This window comes from Gossypium hirsutum, chromosome D12, assembly GCF_007990345.1.
Source record: "Gossypium hirsutum isolate 1008001.06 chromosome D12, Gossypium_hirsutum_v2.1, whole genome shotgun sequence".
NCBI classification, from domain to species: domain Eukaryota; kingdom Viridiplantae; phylum Streptophyta; class Magnoliopsida; order Malvales; family Malvaceae; genus Gossypium; species Gossypium hirsutum.
In genome coordinates this window covers 13211871-13228911 of record NC_053448.1, presented here as the reverse complement: position 1 = coordinate 13228911, position 17041 = coordinate 13211871, and the positions used below count along the sequence as shown (strand labels likewise).

The 17041-nt window shown below is 36.8% G+C and overlaps 3 protein-coding genes across 6 annotated transcripts; 1 reads left to right on the top strand and 2 right to left on the bottom strand.

The window, feature by feature from the left end:
- Positions 1-1995: 1995 nt before the first annotated feature.
- On the bottom strand, positions 1996-6627 carry LOC107945313 (uncharacterized). 4 transcript variants are annotated; one of them, XR_001696478.2, is made up of 13 exons: positions 6515-6627; positions 6367-6429; positions 6179-6283; positions 5996-6082; positions 5349-5906; positions 4782-5258; positions 4486-4547; positions 4291-4396; positions 4063-4142; positions 3588-3902; positions 3419-3493; positions 3193-3297; positions 1996-2708 (listed from the first exon to the last, which is right to left on the bottom strand). XR_001696478.2 is itself a non-coding variant. In XM_016879273.2 (12 exons), exons 1-11 carry the CDS (start codon positions 6602-6604, stop codon positions 3457-3459), a joined length of 1980 nt encoding a protein of 659 aa, XP_016734762.2. In that variant the 5' UTR covers positions 6605-6627; the 3' UTR covers positions 1996-3297; positions 3419-3456. The 4 variants fall into 4 exon arrangements, 1 of the variants encoding a protein (XP_016734762.2); XR_001696479.2 differs by having other exon boundaries at positions 1996-2704; XR_001696480.2 differs by having other exon boundaries at positions 1996-2604.
- Positions 6628-6705: 78 nt separating this feature from the next.
- Positions 6706-9079, top strand: LOC107945312 (pentatricopeptide repeat-containing protein At3g50420). Its single transcript, XM_016879272.2, has one exon. It carries the CDS (start codon positions 6944-6946, stop codon positions 9056-9058), a length of 2115 nt encoding a protein of 704 aa, XP_016734761.1. The 5' UTR covers positions 6706-6943; the 3' UTR covers positions 9059-9079.
- A 46-nt stretch (positions 9080-9125) lies between these two features.
- Positions 9126-12629, bottom strand: LOC107945314 (nuclear pore complex protein NUP58). Its single transcript, XM_016879274.2, has 6 exons — positions 12243-12629; positions 11865-11979; positions 10686-11159; positions 9878-10382; positions 9668-9708; positions 9126-9494 (listed from the first exon to the last, which is right to left on the bottom strand). Exons 1-6 carry the CDS (start codon positions 12536-12538, stop codon positions 9456-9458), a joined length of 1470 nt encoding a protein of 489 aa, XP_016734763.2. The 5' UTR covers positions 12539-12629; the 3' UTR covers positions 9126-9455.
- Between the last annotated feature and the right edge of the window lie 4412 nt (positions 12630-17041).

The following is a 17041-nucleotide window of genomic DNA, read 5'->3' as shown; positions in this document are numbered from 1 at the left end:
GTCTTATACAAGCTTAAGAAAGCTTTAAAGCTATCCTGAGATCGAATAAGGACTGAATTATAAAATATTCAAATTACAGGATCAACGTCGCGACATGAGGGAGTTCCTCGTCGCGACGTAATATACTATTTTAGGGCTCATCGTCACAATGACATGCGTTTAACGTCATGACGTCACATACTATTTCTACAATTTTCACTTGAATCATCAATCTGCATTTTCAAATCAACAAGTATACATACAGCAACCATGAGTCCAACTAAAGCATGAAATATCTATGATTCTAACATAACAAAACTCTTGTCATCATCTATGCACTAATGCCATTTCATCTATATGTTAACTAATTAATAACATTTCATTCCAAACATTAAACATTTATGCCTATTCATTAAGCCATAGATACTTGCAGCTTTTAACATATTGCAAACTATACTCTGAACTCATATGCCTATTTCATTCAACAACCAAATCCATACATCCAAATTCTATTCTCAATATTGCATATAACATAATCTTATGCCAAAATTGACTAAACCTAGATACATGTCATATAACTAACAAAGAATATATTTGAGAGTATTTACTTAAACACTTGGTGTGAATTGCTTTCCTGTGGCTTTCCAAGTTTTCCGTTGCTCTTTTGTTTTTTAGTTACTTCCGCTTTATCTTTGGTGCCTTAGGAAATTTTTGAGAGGATTCTCACATTTCAAGAATTAGGTTGACTTAGGCAGATTTAAAGCAAAAAAATGCCTAAGGTCACACAGTTTGCCAGACTAAAGTTCTAGGCCCGTAACATTTGCATATTCTTTATTTTTTTCCTTCTCAAAAATAGCTAAGAGTTACCATTATAGTTCTGTATAAGCTAAAGTAAATAGGTAATCCAATTAAAACCATTGATCTTCATTGTTCCATCCATATCACTTAGCCAGACGAAAGAATCGAAGAGAATCATATAGTCGACAATTGAATATCAAAACTACAATAGTAAAGCTTGGAAAGGAAGTTACAAATATGGTCATAATAGTTTATTTGGATATTGTGAAGTAACTAGTGTTGAAATCGTTGTGTGAGATGTGTTCAATTAATCAAATGAAATAGCTTGTTTAAAGCATAGTCTACCTGCAATTTCAATTAACTTTAATAGGTTTTCATAAGGTAAAGGTTCAATCGTAAAACACTTTCGTTTATATAATTGATTTCCAAAATTATCGAAATCTAGAATATTTTGAAAATGTGAGAAGATCGTTGGAATATTTTCAAAACATTTATAATGTTTTAATAGTTATAATTGAAAGGTTACAAGTGATTCAAAAGTTATATCACTTGGTTGTTAACAAAAAATTGTCACTATTGATAGTGATTAGTTATGTCTCTCAAATACTAAAACTTATGTTACTTGATTATTAACAAAAGTTGTGATTATTCAAGTAATATGTAATGAATAATCATATTCATTATTAATAGATGTGACTATCCAAATAGATAGCTATGTCTCTATGGAGAGACATGAGAACTCTCAGAAATCCATTTGCACGTATACTAAGAAATACCAAACAACACTAACAATTCAAAAACAAAAGTTTCTCGATTCTCCTCCATCTATTAATATTTAAAGACTGTCCTATAAAGAATAGTTGTAGAAGATTTTTATAAAATTTGATATTCTTACCATGCTCCATTCAATGCTCGGTACATTGTTTTGGTCAGTGTAAAACGTTGACAATTATTGGGTTTCAGTACATCCTTGAGGTTTAATTTGTCAATAAATCATTTGCATGTCAAAATATAAGTAGGAGCGAATAGAACCTTAAAAATAATGACATAGTTTCTACATCTTATTTCTGTTCAAACCAATACTGAAGAGTCCATAGAACAATGTAAAAGACAATCTCATTCATGATGATGTGATTGTGATGGTAGGATGTGAAAAAAAAAAACTATATTTAAAAGATAATATTCCAAGTTGAATGAAAAAGAATAGAATTGAGATCATTTGCAAAAATATGATATACTGCAATGCCGAATGTCCAATTATCCGACAAAGAGAGAGCTTAAGAAAATATTAGTCCCTCCCAATAATTGAGGGGCCTACATCCAGAGGGAAGACACAACGTAGGACTAAAAACCAATGAAGATTAAGAACAAGTGTAGGATTGAGGACCACACACCTCTTCACTTATTGAACCGAAACTGAAGTTTTGACATTTATTCATTTTATTTAAACTGTTTCAATCAAGAAGACCAACAGTACCCCTTCAATTTTCCAACTTTCCAATTTTCTTTCACCGTACCAAGCCTAAACGTAATGCTTACACAAAGCCAAACCAACTAAACAAATAATAATAATAATAATAATAATACAGAAGCATTCATGGGATTGTAGCAGAAATTTTATCTCTAGGATACCTCACAATTGAAGATACTTGCTATACTCCTGCAACCCCTGTATCCAAAGCTATCTCCACTCTTGCCTCAAATGGTATTCGATTCGCTCTCTCTTCCCACACAGCAAAAATTTTATCTCCCAAGATATCTCACAATTAGCATTGACTGCCAACTTTCTTCTGTTTTGGTTCAACTTCACAAACATGTCACCTAAGACTATATTGAAAATGAAAACAATTACCTAGATAACTCTTCTATATCCAGTTAGCCTTTCAATTCCATCCTTATTTTCTAAATTCGAATCTTTCCCTTCATCCTGACTTTAGTAACACACAAAATTAGATAAACAAAACTATGGCAAAGAATGTAAACTGAGAAAGTAGATCAAACGGACTCCAATTTGGACTAAAATTAAAATCCATTCAAAAGATCAATGCTTTTACGGGATTTTGAGTGTTAGATCCATGGGGTTTTAGTTATAAATAGAGAAAGTATATATATAAACAACTCATAATCTATGAAAAAATAGTGTATCATATTATCAAGCAAGAACCAAAAATTTTAAAAAGAGAAACACAAAGAAGTATGAGAGTGAAAGAGATTAAAGGGAATACACACACACACACATGCATATATATATATAAGAAGCAAACAACAAAATGAAACCCATGAAGAGAGGCAAAGATGAAAGAATTTGGGTTTAGGGTTGAAGACCAAAACTTGGACAAAATTAGTAAGATGAAGGAAATTTTTAGATAAGAAGAAAATCTGTAAGAGAGAAGCAAATATTGAAGCAAATCGTACCTGGAGAGAAAGCTTTTAGAGACGTGAGAAAGAAATTGTAAAACGTCTTACAAACTTTCAGCCCGTAAGACAATTTATGGAAAATGAGTGTTATTTTCCATTGACCTGCAAAAACGTTTTTTTTGACTAACTTTCTTTTCCTCAAACAAACATCAGAAAATGATGAGAATGTTTTCCAAAAAATGAAAACAGGGAAACAAAGAACCCTTATAGACAGCTCAGTTACCTGACTAGGGCTTTCATTCCTCAGAACATGTATTCATCCTAATGTTTAAAGCACAATTCCTGAAATCTTTCTAGGCTGCAATTGAAGCAAGAGACAGAACTTTTATAAACATATGAAGAGCCTTATAGAATTGATGAAAGGAATATACCGTAATAGGGAAATGAAGTACCGTTTAAGAAGAACTTCTGGGTTGTACGGGAACAAGTTCTTCAGGTGAAGGTTCTCCACGGACTTTTTCAGAGAAAGCAAACAACCTTTGGCTAGCTCATACATTTGTTTCATGTGTCTATATTCAAGGTTACCATTAAATTTCTTCTCTAGGGACAAAGGAATCGTTTTCACAGGTCCAGATGACGGCTCTATCTTAAAATTGGAGCTTTCTGACAAAATTTTTCTTCTCTTGCTAGATAATTGATTACTTAGTTTCCCGTAAACTGAAAACTCCATAAATGTTTGCCATGAATCACAAACGATGCGGAAGCACCTACACAATAAACAAAAGGCCACACCCCAGAAGAAAAGTATGACAAGTTATATTGAATCAGATGTAAAAAGGAAATGAACAAAACAGCTGTCTTATCACGCTACCTTGTACGGCCAAGTTTAAGAAACAGCATGTTGTAGATGGAAACTAAAATACATACCTTAAGAGATACTCTGCACAGCTAATTCCTGTGTCTTTCGAGATAAGATAATCAAGAAGAACTTGATGATCATAGTGCAACTAAAGATGATGAACAGAAACACATAACATCAGGGATTATCTATGACCTACTCAAATAAAAGAAATAGAAACATATTTTCCCATTGACATTTTTTTTATTGGACAACAAAATTGGAGCCGAGATAAGATTAGGGTGTAAAAGACTTGCCTCTGCAAGGAAGAGATGAAACAGGCGTATGGGATTAAAAATATATGAAACATGAAAAAGAACATCTTCCATCTCATCTTGAGGTGCCAGTCTTTCTTTGTGAAATCTGTAGACAAACCAAGAAAAAGGTCAAAGAATAACCGAAGAAAAATCATTAAACAAAATGAAGGTAACAACAAGGATATTTGTGCTCACTTTTGTTCTTCGCAGGCTTGCAGAGAAAGCAGTTCCAAGAGAAATTTGAATAATATGTCATCCTAAGACAAATAAGGAATCACAAAATGGCACCCTAAGAAAGCCTAGATGAGGAAAAAAACAAACAAATAACTAGTTCTAGAGCAACTAATAAACTCTTTATGCACAAATAATTGCAGTAAGCTTACAAAAATAATGATAATGATGCGCTATAATTTTCAGGAAAAGGAACACGCAAAGAGACAAAGAAACAACACATAGTGTTTAACAAAGTTTCAATGCTGCAGCAAACTGACCTCATGCGTATACAGTTTGAGGAGGGAAAATGAAAAGTTTATGGACTTCTCCCTGTACATTTCATGGGCAACAAGCTTATCAACCACAACATGTCCCGAAAGCCATGCATAAATCTCTAATAAACCTTTCTCTCTACCACAACTCTGCTCCGAAATTGCATCAACATCTATGGATGACTTCACAGTTGCACTAGAATAATGCTTCCTAGTGGCTTTTCCAAGATTTATCAAACTGAAGGAACACCTCAAGAAAAGAAAAATGGCCTGTCTTTGTAAATGGCGAGAGTGCATGCTATGTACTTCTCCATCAAAATTACTTAACATAAAAGGAGAGTCCTCTAGATAATCATCCTGATTCATGACATCAGTTAAAGGTTGATATAAAAGGTCTTCAAAGTAACTATGGAGAAGCTGCAACCAGGAAACAAGAACCAAAAAATCTAGGGGTATTTGTAAACTAAGTCTGATCATCAAAACCTGCAAAATGCTTAAGTCAATCAAATTAGACTGCTTGTATGTGAAAGTAAAACAGGATTGATTAGCAGCAAAACATCTACATTCACATACCAATAATTTGTGGCTGAAGTAGCGAGAGATGCATGTGTTGACACACTTGCCTTCCTTGCGAAGGGACCAATATAGAAGTTTAGGCACAAGGTTGATAATTTTGGAAAGAATCACATTCTTATCTAGGGAATTGTCTAACCCTTCCGCAAAACTAATTTGGTCAACAAATGAAGATAGTAGCTGAATAAAATTCCCCAAGAACAAAGCATTCCGTTCATCATCTTCACCACCATTTCCACCAAAGATCTCGTCCATTGAATCCCAAGGCACATTCGAAATGAAAAAGCTTATCGAATTTAAAAGCACAAGAACAAGCTCATCATCACACTCTTCCTTCAAAAACTTCAGTATATTTCTTAACGTGCGGATAATTCCAGCTACTGTAAACAAGCTGGTATTTTTCAACTTAGGCTTAAATAAACCTACAAGATTCAATAAGTCAGAACCAGAACCTCCAGCTCCAGTTATTGAAGGTTCAAAAGAACACGAAGATATGTTCGAGATTGATAATTCTAAGCATATAGAGAGCGAATGGATAAAAAATTCCCAGGTTTTTACCTACAATAACAAGAAAAGAAACTAAGAAAAAGGAGGGCAAAAACAAACTTCAAAGTTATAAATAAAATCTTTAAATTTGATTAACATACGGATGAGGCTAGAAATTCAGAGAAGGTAACGAGCACATTGCCAGCTAAATGTTGAATGTATAGGCTTTCCAGATTTAACAAAGGAATCTGAAAGGAAAATTTGAGAATTAATGTGATTTGGCGATTTGGGATTTCAAGAAAAAACTAAAAAAATGAACAAAATAGAAAAGAAAAAGAAAGTACCAGGTGAGATATTGATTTGGATAAACAATGGTGGTTTTGTGAGTTTGGGTTTAATGGAGAAGAGGTGTCAGCCGACGGAATCAAGCGGCGAGTTTCATTTGAGACCTGAAAAGAAAACCAGACAATAGAGTTAAGTAATGAAAGGAGGTTCAATGTAGGAGTTTTAGAGAAGAAGAAAAGAGGGGAACCTGAGAGAGAATGAGAAGAAGGTTTTTCTCTTCTTGTTTGCTGAAAGACAAATTCTCTGATACCTGACATAGCAAAAGAAATAACAATAAGATTAAAGAGAAAGAAAATGAAGGGGAAATTGAAATTTTGGAGAAGAATGGAACGGACGGTGAAAGGATGGAGAGAATCGTTGATCAGACGGCAGATACGAATAAATTGAGACTCAGTGAGCGACGGTGAAGACATTTTTTTACCCATCTTTCTTAAGGAACCGCAATGTTGTATTTATATACAAGTGTAAAATTACCAATTTGGGCAAGTTTTATACTTTTATTGAATTCATTGCGTAAACAAACTCAGTGATGTGGTATTGTCTTTCTTTAATTTAGGAATCAAATTGAAAGGAAAACAGTAAATCCAACCCAATTTTTCATCTTTGGTAATGTTATTTTAGTTATTTATTTACTCATTCATTTATTTCTAAGAACAGGGTTTCAGGATCGATCCACGACACTGAATTGTTTGGGGGACCGAACATACTTAGGATTGATTCAGTTCATAGAGTTGCAGAACTGAGAAACCTCCTTGGCCGCGTGCATGCTACCGTCATACGAAAGCTGCTATCTAGCGTCCCTCGTACAAAAATGCAGCTCCATAACAACACTCAAAAAAGCGCGTCAACTCCACGCTTTCCTACTGACCACCTCCACAACATGCCTCCATTCCCCGTCTCCCTACCTCCACAACAACCTTGTATCTATGTACTCTCGATGCAACTCCCTTTCAGATGCCAAGAAAGTGTTCGATAAAACTCCCCATAGAAATGTAGTTTCATACAATGCGCTCATTTCCGCGTATTCTCGATCTTTAAACCATGCTAATTTAGCCTTTGGATTGGTTTCCCAGATGGGTTTTGAGTGTTTAAGGCCTAATGGTGCCACATTCACGAGCTTGTTACAAGCTGCTTCATTTGTTCAGGATAGATTGATTGGTTCGTCGCTACATGCTCTTCTTCTGAAGTCTGGATTTCTAGGTGATGTTTGTGTTCAAACTTCGCTACTTGGGATGTACTCGAATTGTGGGGATTTGGTATCTGCTAATGAAGTTTTTGCTGGCATAGATGGCAAGGATGTCTCTTGGAATTCTACAATATTTGGATACTTGAGGAATGATAAGATAAAGGAAGTGCTGGCTCTCTTTTTTGATATGATGAAGTTTGGGGTTTTTCCAACTCCATTTACCTATTCCATGGTGTTAAATGCTTGCGGTAAGTTGGGAAATTATGAGTGTGGGAAAGTTATCCATGCCCGAGTTGTTGTTTCTAATATAGTAGTTGATTTACCTTTGGAAAATGCCTTGCTTGACATGTATTGCAATTGTGGTGATATTGAAATGGGGTTGAAGGTTTTTAGCAGGATTCAAAACTTTGATTTGGTTTCTTGGAATTCAATGCTCGCGGGATTGGCAGAGCATGGAGATGGCATAAGAGCCATGGAGCTGTTTGTTGAGTTGAAGGGAATGTATTTTCTTAAGCCTGATGAATACACTTTTGCTGCTGTCATTTCTGCAACTAGTGCACTCTTGGCATCTGATTATGGGAAGCCCCTGCATGGTCAAATTACAAAATCAGGGTTGGAAAGTAGTGTTTTTGTAGGAACTGCCCTTGTGTCCATGTATTTCAGAAATGGTGGTAGTGAATCTGCTCAGAAGGTTTTTAGTATGATCTTGAAGAAAGATGTGATGGTTTGGACTGAAATGATTATGGGTTATTCTAGATTGGCTGATGGGGAGAGTGCTATTAGACTGTTGGTTGAAATGTGTCAAATGTGGTACAAAATTGATAGCTTTGTTCTCAGTGGAGTATTAAGTGCTTGTGCTGACCTTGCAATGCTAAAACAAGGTGAGATGATTCATTCTCAGGCTATAAAATCTGGATATGATGTTGAAATGTCTGTTTGTGGTAGTCTGATTGACATGTATGCCAAAAATGGAAACCTTAAAGCTGCTCAATCCATATTTTCATTGGTTTCTAACCCTGATTTAAAGTGTTGGAATGCAATGCTTGGGGCATATAGCCTACATGGAATGGCAGAAAATGCACTGAAGCTATTCGACAAGATTCTAAAACATGAACTAAGACCAGATCAAGTAACATTTTTGTCTCTACTATCTGCTTGTAGCCACAGTGGCTTGGTTGAGAGAGGAAAGTTATTATGGGGTTATATGAAGGAAAGTGGTTGCCCTGCAGGACCCAAGCATTATTCTTGCATGGTGAGTTTGCTTTGTCGAGCCGGATTATTGGACAAGGCAGAGAAGATAATTATAGAATCACCATATAGTGAAGATAATTTGGAACTCTGGAGAACATTGCTAAGCTCTTGTGTCACTTTTAGAAACCTGGAAAAAGGAGTTCATGCAGCGAATCAGGTTTTAACGGTTGATTCAAGAGATAGTGGAACCCATATCTTGCTTTCAAATCTTTATGCTGCAACAGAGAGTTGGCAAGATGTTGCAGAAATGAGGAGAAAGATGAGAGGCTTGATGTTGGAAAAGGATCCTGGGCTAAGCTGGATTGAAGATAAGAACAATATTCACATGTTCACGTCTGGAGATCAATTGCATCCCCGGGTTTACGATGCAGAAGCTGAACTCCATAGGTTGCAAGGGAACATGAAAAGATCAGTAACATACGATTTCCTTTCATGTTTCTAGTTTAACAACAGAAATTCAGAACTAAATGTGATTTTGCCCATGATGTTTTATATCTTCACACGAATAATAGTTTCAAATATTACTTATCAAAAAAGAGAAAAAAAAATCCTACAATGTGTTCTACAATGTTACAGTAACAAGGATCTTGTAGCAAACAAATCAATGCTGGAATGACTGAAAATAAGATCAGGATATTCGTCAAAGCTAAAAATCTTGTTTTCCTGGATATCAACAACATGCGTACAAGATCCTTGAACTCAAGAGCTAATGACATTGCACTTAAAGGAATATAATGGGTACGGATACTGTCAAAACGAAATATGTGGCCCCTTCATGTTCAAATGATCATCGCAGTGAAGAGAGTAGCGTCAGGATTTCCATATTCAAGATATGATGACTAACGCCGGGCAGTCCGAGATTTTGGCCTTGATGATTTCTGCATGAACATACGTCAACAAGGTCAAGTAAGAGAAATATAATCAACCCATGTGAAAATGCCGACTGATGCAGACTCGGAATTAGTCTTCTTCGAACCTATGCCTATACTTTATGATCAATAATGAAAAATGAAAAGAAATAAAAGGAAAGTCAAGGTAACATTCTACTCACAGATGCAGCCCCGAAGCTAGCACCAGACCCTGTTGGAGCACCTGGGAAGGAAAATGAACTCAGTCAGACCACAAAATAATTAGATCAAATCTATCAACCTATGTAAAAAACAGCAGCTACTCAAGCAAAATTCCAAGCATGATCTCAAAATGACATTTCGTGAAAATAGAAAGAAGCAATTGCAGAGATTATAATAGCATAAGAAGGTACCAGATGCAAATGGTGTTGAAAAAAGTGAACCTCCAGCAGATGCAGTAGAGCCGAAAGCTGGTACGGTACTAGCAAAAAGAGAGGGAGTGGATGCAGATCCTAGGAGAGATCTCGATGAGGAACTGAAAAGGGATGTTTGGATGGAAGCACCGGTAGTTGGAGTTGCAAACAGAGAAGATGGCATGGAAGAAGCAGGAGTAGAGGACGGTGTACTAAAAAGAGACAATCCACCTCCCGAGGAAGCTGCTGATGTCGCTGCAGAAGTCTGTGGGGCAGAGGCTGCAGCAGGAGCTGCTGAGCTGGCAAACAAGCCAGCAACTTGAGTTGATGGTTGTGAATTTGCAGGTAAATGCAAGGTTGGATGTACCCTCTTAGCAGCAGCTTCTTGTTTGGCAGTTTCTCTCCTATCAGCCTCAAGAAAAGGATCATTAACATCTCCTCTGTGACGGTGATCAGCAAGATAAGCTGTTTTCATCGATTCAATATATTGATGAATGCTCTCCACCTGCACAATACAAGATCACATGACAAGTCAAATCCTCTTTCTTCAGTGTTTTGTTTGGGGTGGGGATGGACAGGTGTTAAAGTGCAAGCCAAAGTAAAGTTTAAGATCATATCCTGGATGCATGTTATAACATAATGCATAGACTATATAGAAAAACAAAAATATCCTGACATCAACTCAATTAAAATTAATAAATGTTCAAACAACTAGATATTTATCTGCTCCTTAGCATATGACTACATGTGTACTGTCAACCAGACAAAACATAACACAGAATGATAAAAGTACAGGTAGCTTCTTTACCTTGGCAGCCACATGAACAAAAAAGTCATGCACATTGGACATGACTTTTGGAAGAGATTGCAACAAAGAGGATGCGTGATTGATAGAGTTTCTATCAGAATTCAAAAGGAGAAGTTGTTCCAACTCATCAATCCACTGGCGGCACTCACCCAAATACTTCTCAAATCTAGCAACTGTATACTGTAGAAAGGGAGAAGGCTTCTTTGGAAGCCCATGGTAAAAATCAAAAACTGGTACCATGGTTGCAGCAGTTGGTTGAGCACCAGAACCTGGTGTTGTTGTTGGCCCTGGAGCCTGGGATGGTGCAGTGGCATTTGAAGCACCTCCTGTGTTTGAATGAACAAACCGTGGCCGAAGCATCATGAAAGAACGAACAGCAACCTCTGTGTTCCTTAACATATCTTTCACAGTACTCATCAATTCCTGCAGCAAAGCTTTCTGCCTCTCCATGGCAGTACTGATTCCTCCGAGTTCCTGTTGGAGCAACCATGCCATTTTATCAACCAATGCTAAGCAGCACAACAGGCAACAGGCAAGGAATATGTTCCAAAACTGAAGGCTGATTATATATACCATTGAGACATAAAATGCTTCATAGTTCACAGAAAATCTACCAAATGATTCAAAATTGTAACCTAAGAGATGACAGCTAAGAAAACTGGCATGGAGGTAATTACTTAACTCTAACTAAATTCCAGTTGTTCTCAGATCAATTGGTTTGGAAATAACTTCATGAACCACTCACAGTTTGAAACAATGGACCAGATATGACCACGGTCCAACACATTAACTTATTTGCATCAACGTAACATAAGCCCTTCTAACCACAAAAGAGACAACAATACATCTAAAGTAAAAGTAGAATACAGTTTGAGCTAGTCCAAATATTCACAACAAGAGCAACTAGTTTTAGTTTCTTAATATTTTTCATTACTTAGATTACAATAAGGGCGTAATATAATAGATTCATGTTAAATAACAAGGCATTCCAGATTATTCACCAAAATAAGATACAAGTGAAGTGAACAAGGACAACGAAAATGAACTAGATAATTATCGCTCATCTACTCTATCAATGCAATGTCTAAGAAGCAGGAAAGTTTGACAGAAAGAAAAATGCAGAAATTGAAGGAAGCACAAGTGCACAAGTCCGTATGTAAAAGAAAGCAAAGGTTGAACCTGAACAATGTGGCTGGCATCAAGCTCGAAGCCTTCATTGGAAACCGAAGAATCATAAAGGCGAGTACACTGGTCTAACCTTTGGCTTTCATCCCTATACTCCAATATCCTTTCCCTACATTCCAAGATGATAATCACAACACTCACTACTCACTACTCAGAGCGCCATATAACAATAATAATGTCAATATCCAAGCTCAACCTATAAACCAAATCAGGAAGAGGAACTTATGCCCCGCACTTTTCCAGGTAAACACTATTAAAATATCATAACGTATGCAAAAATAAGTTTTCATCAACCAATTTCAATAGCAGCCAAAAAGTTGTATTTTTTGAGAATGCAAAACAAAACCCATCAAGAAAGAATTGAGAACATACTCAATTTGAAGCAGAAATTTTTGAGAATCAGGATGGAGATCAGCCCATTTGGTGCTGTAACTAGCAGGAGTCTTGTCATTAGTAAAAAGAAAAAGGGGTTGTTGCTGCTGCTGTTGTTGTTGTTGCTGCTGCTGCTGTTGTGGAAACTGCAACTGTGGTTGCTGTTGTTGTTGTTGCTGCTGCTGCTGCTGCTGGGATTGATAAAAAGGGCTGTAGCTTTGCTGGAAAGGTTGTTGTTGGGGCTGAAACAATGGCGGAGATTGTTGGGGTTGTGGAGTTGCAAAGAACGAGGACATTGTTTTTCTTCGGAAACAAAAATTAGGGTTCTAAGAGTAGAGACATTTAATTCTGGTGAGGATTGAGGAAGAAGAACCTTTTTTTATTTAAACCCTAGAGAGGGAAAATCATTGACGAAAATCAAAAGAAAAATAAATAATAGGGTAAATTGCAATACAAGTCACCCAACTATTGCTCCTTTTCTTTATTATCATTCAACTATCAATTTTTTTAATTTGATCACCTAATTATTGTCTTTTTTTCCTTTTTGTCACCCAACTATCAATTTTTTTAATTTGATCACCCAACTAAACGATATAGTTTAATAATAAATTTAGGCTTCAACATTTACATATTATATCGATTTAGTTATAATTTTAAAAAATAATCCTCAAAATTTACAAATAATCTCAATTTAATTCTAATTCTAAAATATTCTAACAAATATATAAAAATTAAAATACATAAATACTTTAAATATATATAATAAATTTAAAATATATAAAAATACCCCCAGCTCCACCTCCTTCTCTGTGCCACCTCATTAGACTCATTGGTCTGTTTCGTCAAAAAAGCTTTCAAAGCTGGCGTTGATTTCAAGTTCGTCACCACAACCCATCCAACGTTAACGACTTCGGTGTTCCAAAATCACACCGTTTTGAACCTCCGATGGAGATTATATCGAAGAACGAAGTACCTTGCCATCTGTTTCTGTATTTTTATGCGGTTTATTTTTAGACTATTTCAAGTTCGTCGTTTGTCTTCAGATTCCAAGAATTTCAGCTTTGATCATTTGATGTTCGAATGTTGGGTGTCAAGAAAAGGAACTCTTATTGACATGTTTTTTGACAAGATGATACCTGATATTGTTTGGATTTAGCAATAGATCTCCGATGATGGTGTCTGTTATGGACCATTTCTAATGACAAGTGGGCTGAAGAAATTGATTGGGCTGAATGACATTAGTTAAACGGTGCACAATAGGTTTAATAAAACGATGCGTTTTGTGCATGGGAAAACTTCTCGTAGAGTTTGTTGTTTCTTTCTGTTATTTGTTTCCTATATATCCGCATGTAAGGAAATGACCTGATTATGAAGAAAATATAGTAACTGTTGCATTTCCTCTATTTTGCATCTCTTCTTCTCTTTATTTTTCTGCTATTTCTCTTCTTCTTTTTTGGATTTCTGGTTTCGGTGTTATCAAAGGTATTAGAGCTTGGTCTTTCCTATGATGGGGGACGATGTTACCACTCGTGGACAGAAGGACATGACAGTGCTACAACAAGAGATGGTCAAAAAGCAAGGGGAGTTGGCTCAACTGGAAACCAAATGGGATGCCAAGTTGCAAAGGTTTACGGAAGATCTGTATTTGGAACTTTGATCTATGCTGGAGTAGTTTCTGGGGCACCCTACAGCTTCGGAGCCAGGACCAGCCTCTAAAAAGAAGGGAGTGTTGGGTCTAACTCTACTAGGTTCTCCTCCCAAAGACTCCATGGAGATTCCTCCTCCACCACCTAATCCTCACATACTTAAATCTGGATGGGTTCAGGAACATTTCTAAAAGCTCGAGTGTCCTCGATTCCATGGGTTGGATTATCGTGGATGGTGGTCAAAGTTGGATCAGTACTTTTTGGCTAAAGGCATTCCTAAAACAGATAAGGTACGCACAGTGATGATGCATTTGGAGGGCCGAGCACTAGATTGGCATCACTTATACCCATAGAAACACGGGGGTCTCCACATATTAGACTGGACATGTTACGCTTATAGTCTAAATCAGTGTTTTGGATCTAGCACGTTTTGGGATACAATGGCTAAGTTGATCACCTTGAGGCAGCAAGGTTCGGTGGACAAATTCTACGATCATTTTGTAAGTCTCCTAACGCAATTATAGCTATCTGAGTCTTATATGCTGAGTATTTTTGTTAGTAATCTAAAATTGGAAGCCAGTAAATATTTACAACTGTTTAGGCCTCAATCATTAGTCGAGGCACTTCATATTTCTAGACAGGTGGAAGAGATACTGAAACTCTTTCCCAAGAGAGAGTTGTTGACTAGTTTAAACCATTTATCTCATTTTGGAAATGTATCATCTACTCCTGTGGTCAGGACACCTCATTATTCCTAATCGAGCTCTGTTGTTCAATCTTGTTATTCACCATATTTAGGATCATCTCGAACAAAAAGGGACCTCAAGAGGTATGAGTCTTGTGTTATGGTAAAATAAAAACAAAAAGGGCTCTATTTTTTGTGTTGGGCCAAATACCAATCGGGTCATAAGTGTGTGAAAAGTCAGTTATATCAGATGTTGTAGAAGTTTCATGGCGAAGAGGAGGCAGATGAGATTTTTGGATGTTCTAACAAGTTGGAAGAGTCTAATGAGGAGGGTGAGTAGCAACAGAAACCAGTGTTATCTCTTCATGCGATTAAAAGGTCGCAAGGGTTTCACACTATGATATTTGAGGCAAGTATATGCACGACCAAGACTATTTTTTTGGTGGATTTTGGAAGTACTCATAATTTTTTGGATATTAAGTTGCTCACTAAGTTGGCTTTACCAGTGGACCTACAACAACAAGTGAGGGTAACAGTGGCTGATGGAAGATAATTGTTTGCTCGAGGAATTTGCAAGGGCTTGGAGTGGGAGGTGCAAGGGGCTAATTTTCTTGCTGATTTTATGATACTTCCATTAAAGGGGTGCGATACTATGTTGAGAATTCAGTGGCTTCTCCTGTTGGGATCAATTACATGGAATTTTGACTCGATGGTTATGCAATTTTCTTCCAAGGGAAGTCCATGCATTTTTCAAGGCATCCTGCCTAGAGACATTGAATTGATGAGCCAAGGGCAAGCCACCAAATCTCTATCAATTATCCATGGAGAAATAGACCCTTGTACCCTTTTCATAACTAGTGTTGATCAGTTGAATTTGTCAATGGCTACTACAAAAGACACCCCCAAGGAATTACAGATGCTCCTGGATAAATTTGGAAGTATTTTCTAAGAAGTGGTTGGTTTACCTCCACCAAGACTTCAAGACCATCGCATACCTCTTGTGGATGAAAAAGTAGTAGTGAAGGTTAGGCCCTATAGATACCCTATGGTGTAGAAATCAGAATTGGAACGATTGGTCAGAGAAATGCTTCAGGCTGGCATCATCATGGATAGCTGTAGCCCTTTTGCCTTTCCAGTGGTAATGGTCAAGAAATAGAATAGAGGATGGAGACTTTGTGTGGATTATAGACAACTTAATCAATTCATTGTGAGATATCGTTTCCTAATTCCTATTATTGAAGAGCTCCTAGATGAATCAGGACAAGCCAAGATCTTCTCCAAGCTGGATTTGCGAGCTGGTTATCATCAAATCAAGATGTTTGAAGCTGACATTCCCAAAACAACTTTCAAAACTCATGAAAGTCACTATGAGTTTTTGGTGATGCCTTTTGGCCTCACCAATGCCCCGTCAACATTTCAGGCTTTAATTAACTCTATTTTAAACACTTGCTAAAAAAGACTGTCTTGGCTTTTTTTATGATATCTTGGTCTACTCGACTACTTTGGGTGATCATTTGATTCATCTACGTGAAGTCTTTCAAATTTTGAGACATTATAGGCTCTTTGTTAGAAGAAATAAGTGTTGTTTTGGGACGAAGGCAGTAGAATATTTGGGGCATGTTATTTCCCAATGGACTGTTTTCATAGATAAATCGAAGGTGACTTGTGTCGAGAATTGGCCTTCGCCTACCACCATAAAGGAATTGAGGGGATTCCTTGGATTATCAGGGTACTATAGACGTTTCATAAAAGATTATGGTCTCATGGCTAGACTCTTGACTGAATTACTCAAGAAGGATGCCTAGCATTGGAATGAACAAGCAACTCAAGCCTTCCAACAGTTGAAAACAACCTTGTGTACTACTCATGTGTTTGTCCATCCAAACTTTCAATTGGAATTTTGCATTGATATGGATGTGTCGGGTTTTGGTGTAGAAGCAGCTCTTCAACAGTTAGGCAAACCAGTGGCTTATTTTAGCAAGGCCTTAGGAATCAAACACCAAACTTTATTAGTCTATGAGAAAGAGATGATGGTTGCCTTATTGGCTGTTAAAAAATGGCACTATTACCTCGTACTAATCATCACAACTTAAAATTCTTGGCTGATCAAGAGGCAGTCACACCTTTTTAGCGGAAATGGGTTGCTAAGATGATTGGTTACGATTATGAAGTCGTATATTGGAGAGGTTCGAGTAATGTTGTTGCTGATGCTTTATCTAGGTAGCCATGTCTACAGGAGGGGAAATTGTTTCAGCTCACCAGTAGCACCAATATTAGCTCTCAACTACTTTCACGAGTCCAAGCATTTTACTTGGTTGATTCTAAACTTCAGAAATTGTGCACTACAATACAACAAACATCTTAAGTATAGTTGGGATGGTTGATTCTTATGAAGAAGGGGAAAGATAGTGGTTGGTAATGTACTCAATTTGAAGCAAGAACTGTTTCAGTTGTTCCATGACAGTCCA

Bases quoted from the DNA above. Each gene is read 5' to 3' on its own strand.
- LOC107945313 (XM_016879273.2), bottom strand. From the start codon at position 6,604: ATGGGTAAAAAAATGTCTTCACCGTCGCTCACTGAGTCTCAATTTATT. The intron at 6,430-6,514 runs GTCCGTTCCATT...TTGCTATGTCAG, and splicing joins ATTCTCTCCATCCTTTCACC to GTATCAGAGAATTTGTCTTT. The intron at 4,548-4,781 runs GTCAGTTTGCTG...TATTTGTCTTAG, and splicing joins TCAAACTGTATACGCATGAG to GATGACATATTATTCAAATT.
- LOC107945312 (XM_016879272.2), top strand. From the start codon at position 6,944: ATGCTACCGTCATACGAAAGCTGCTATCTAGCGTCCCTCGTACAAAAA.
- LOC107945314 (XM_016879274.2), bottom strand. From the start codon at position 12,538: ATGTCCTCGTTCTTTGCAACTCCACAACCCCAACAATCTCCGCCATTG. The intron at 11,980-12,242 runs GTATGTTCTCAA...CTTGGAATGTAG, and splicing joins AAATTTCTGCTTCAAATTGA to GGAAAGGATATTGGAGTATA. The intron at 11,160-11,864 runs GTTCAACCTTTG...TTGCTCCAACAG, and splicing joins ATGCCAGCCACATTGTTCAG to GAACTCGGAGGAATCAGTAC.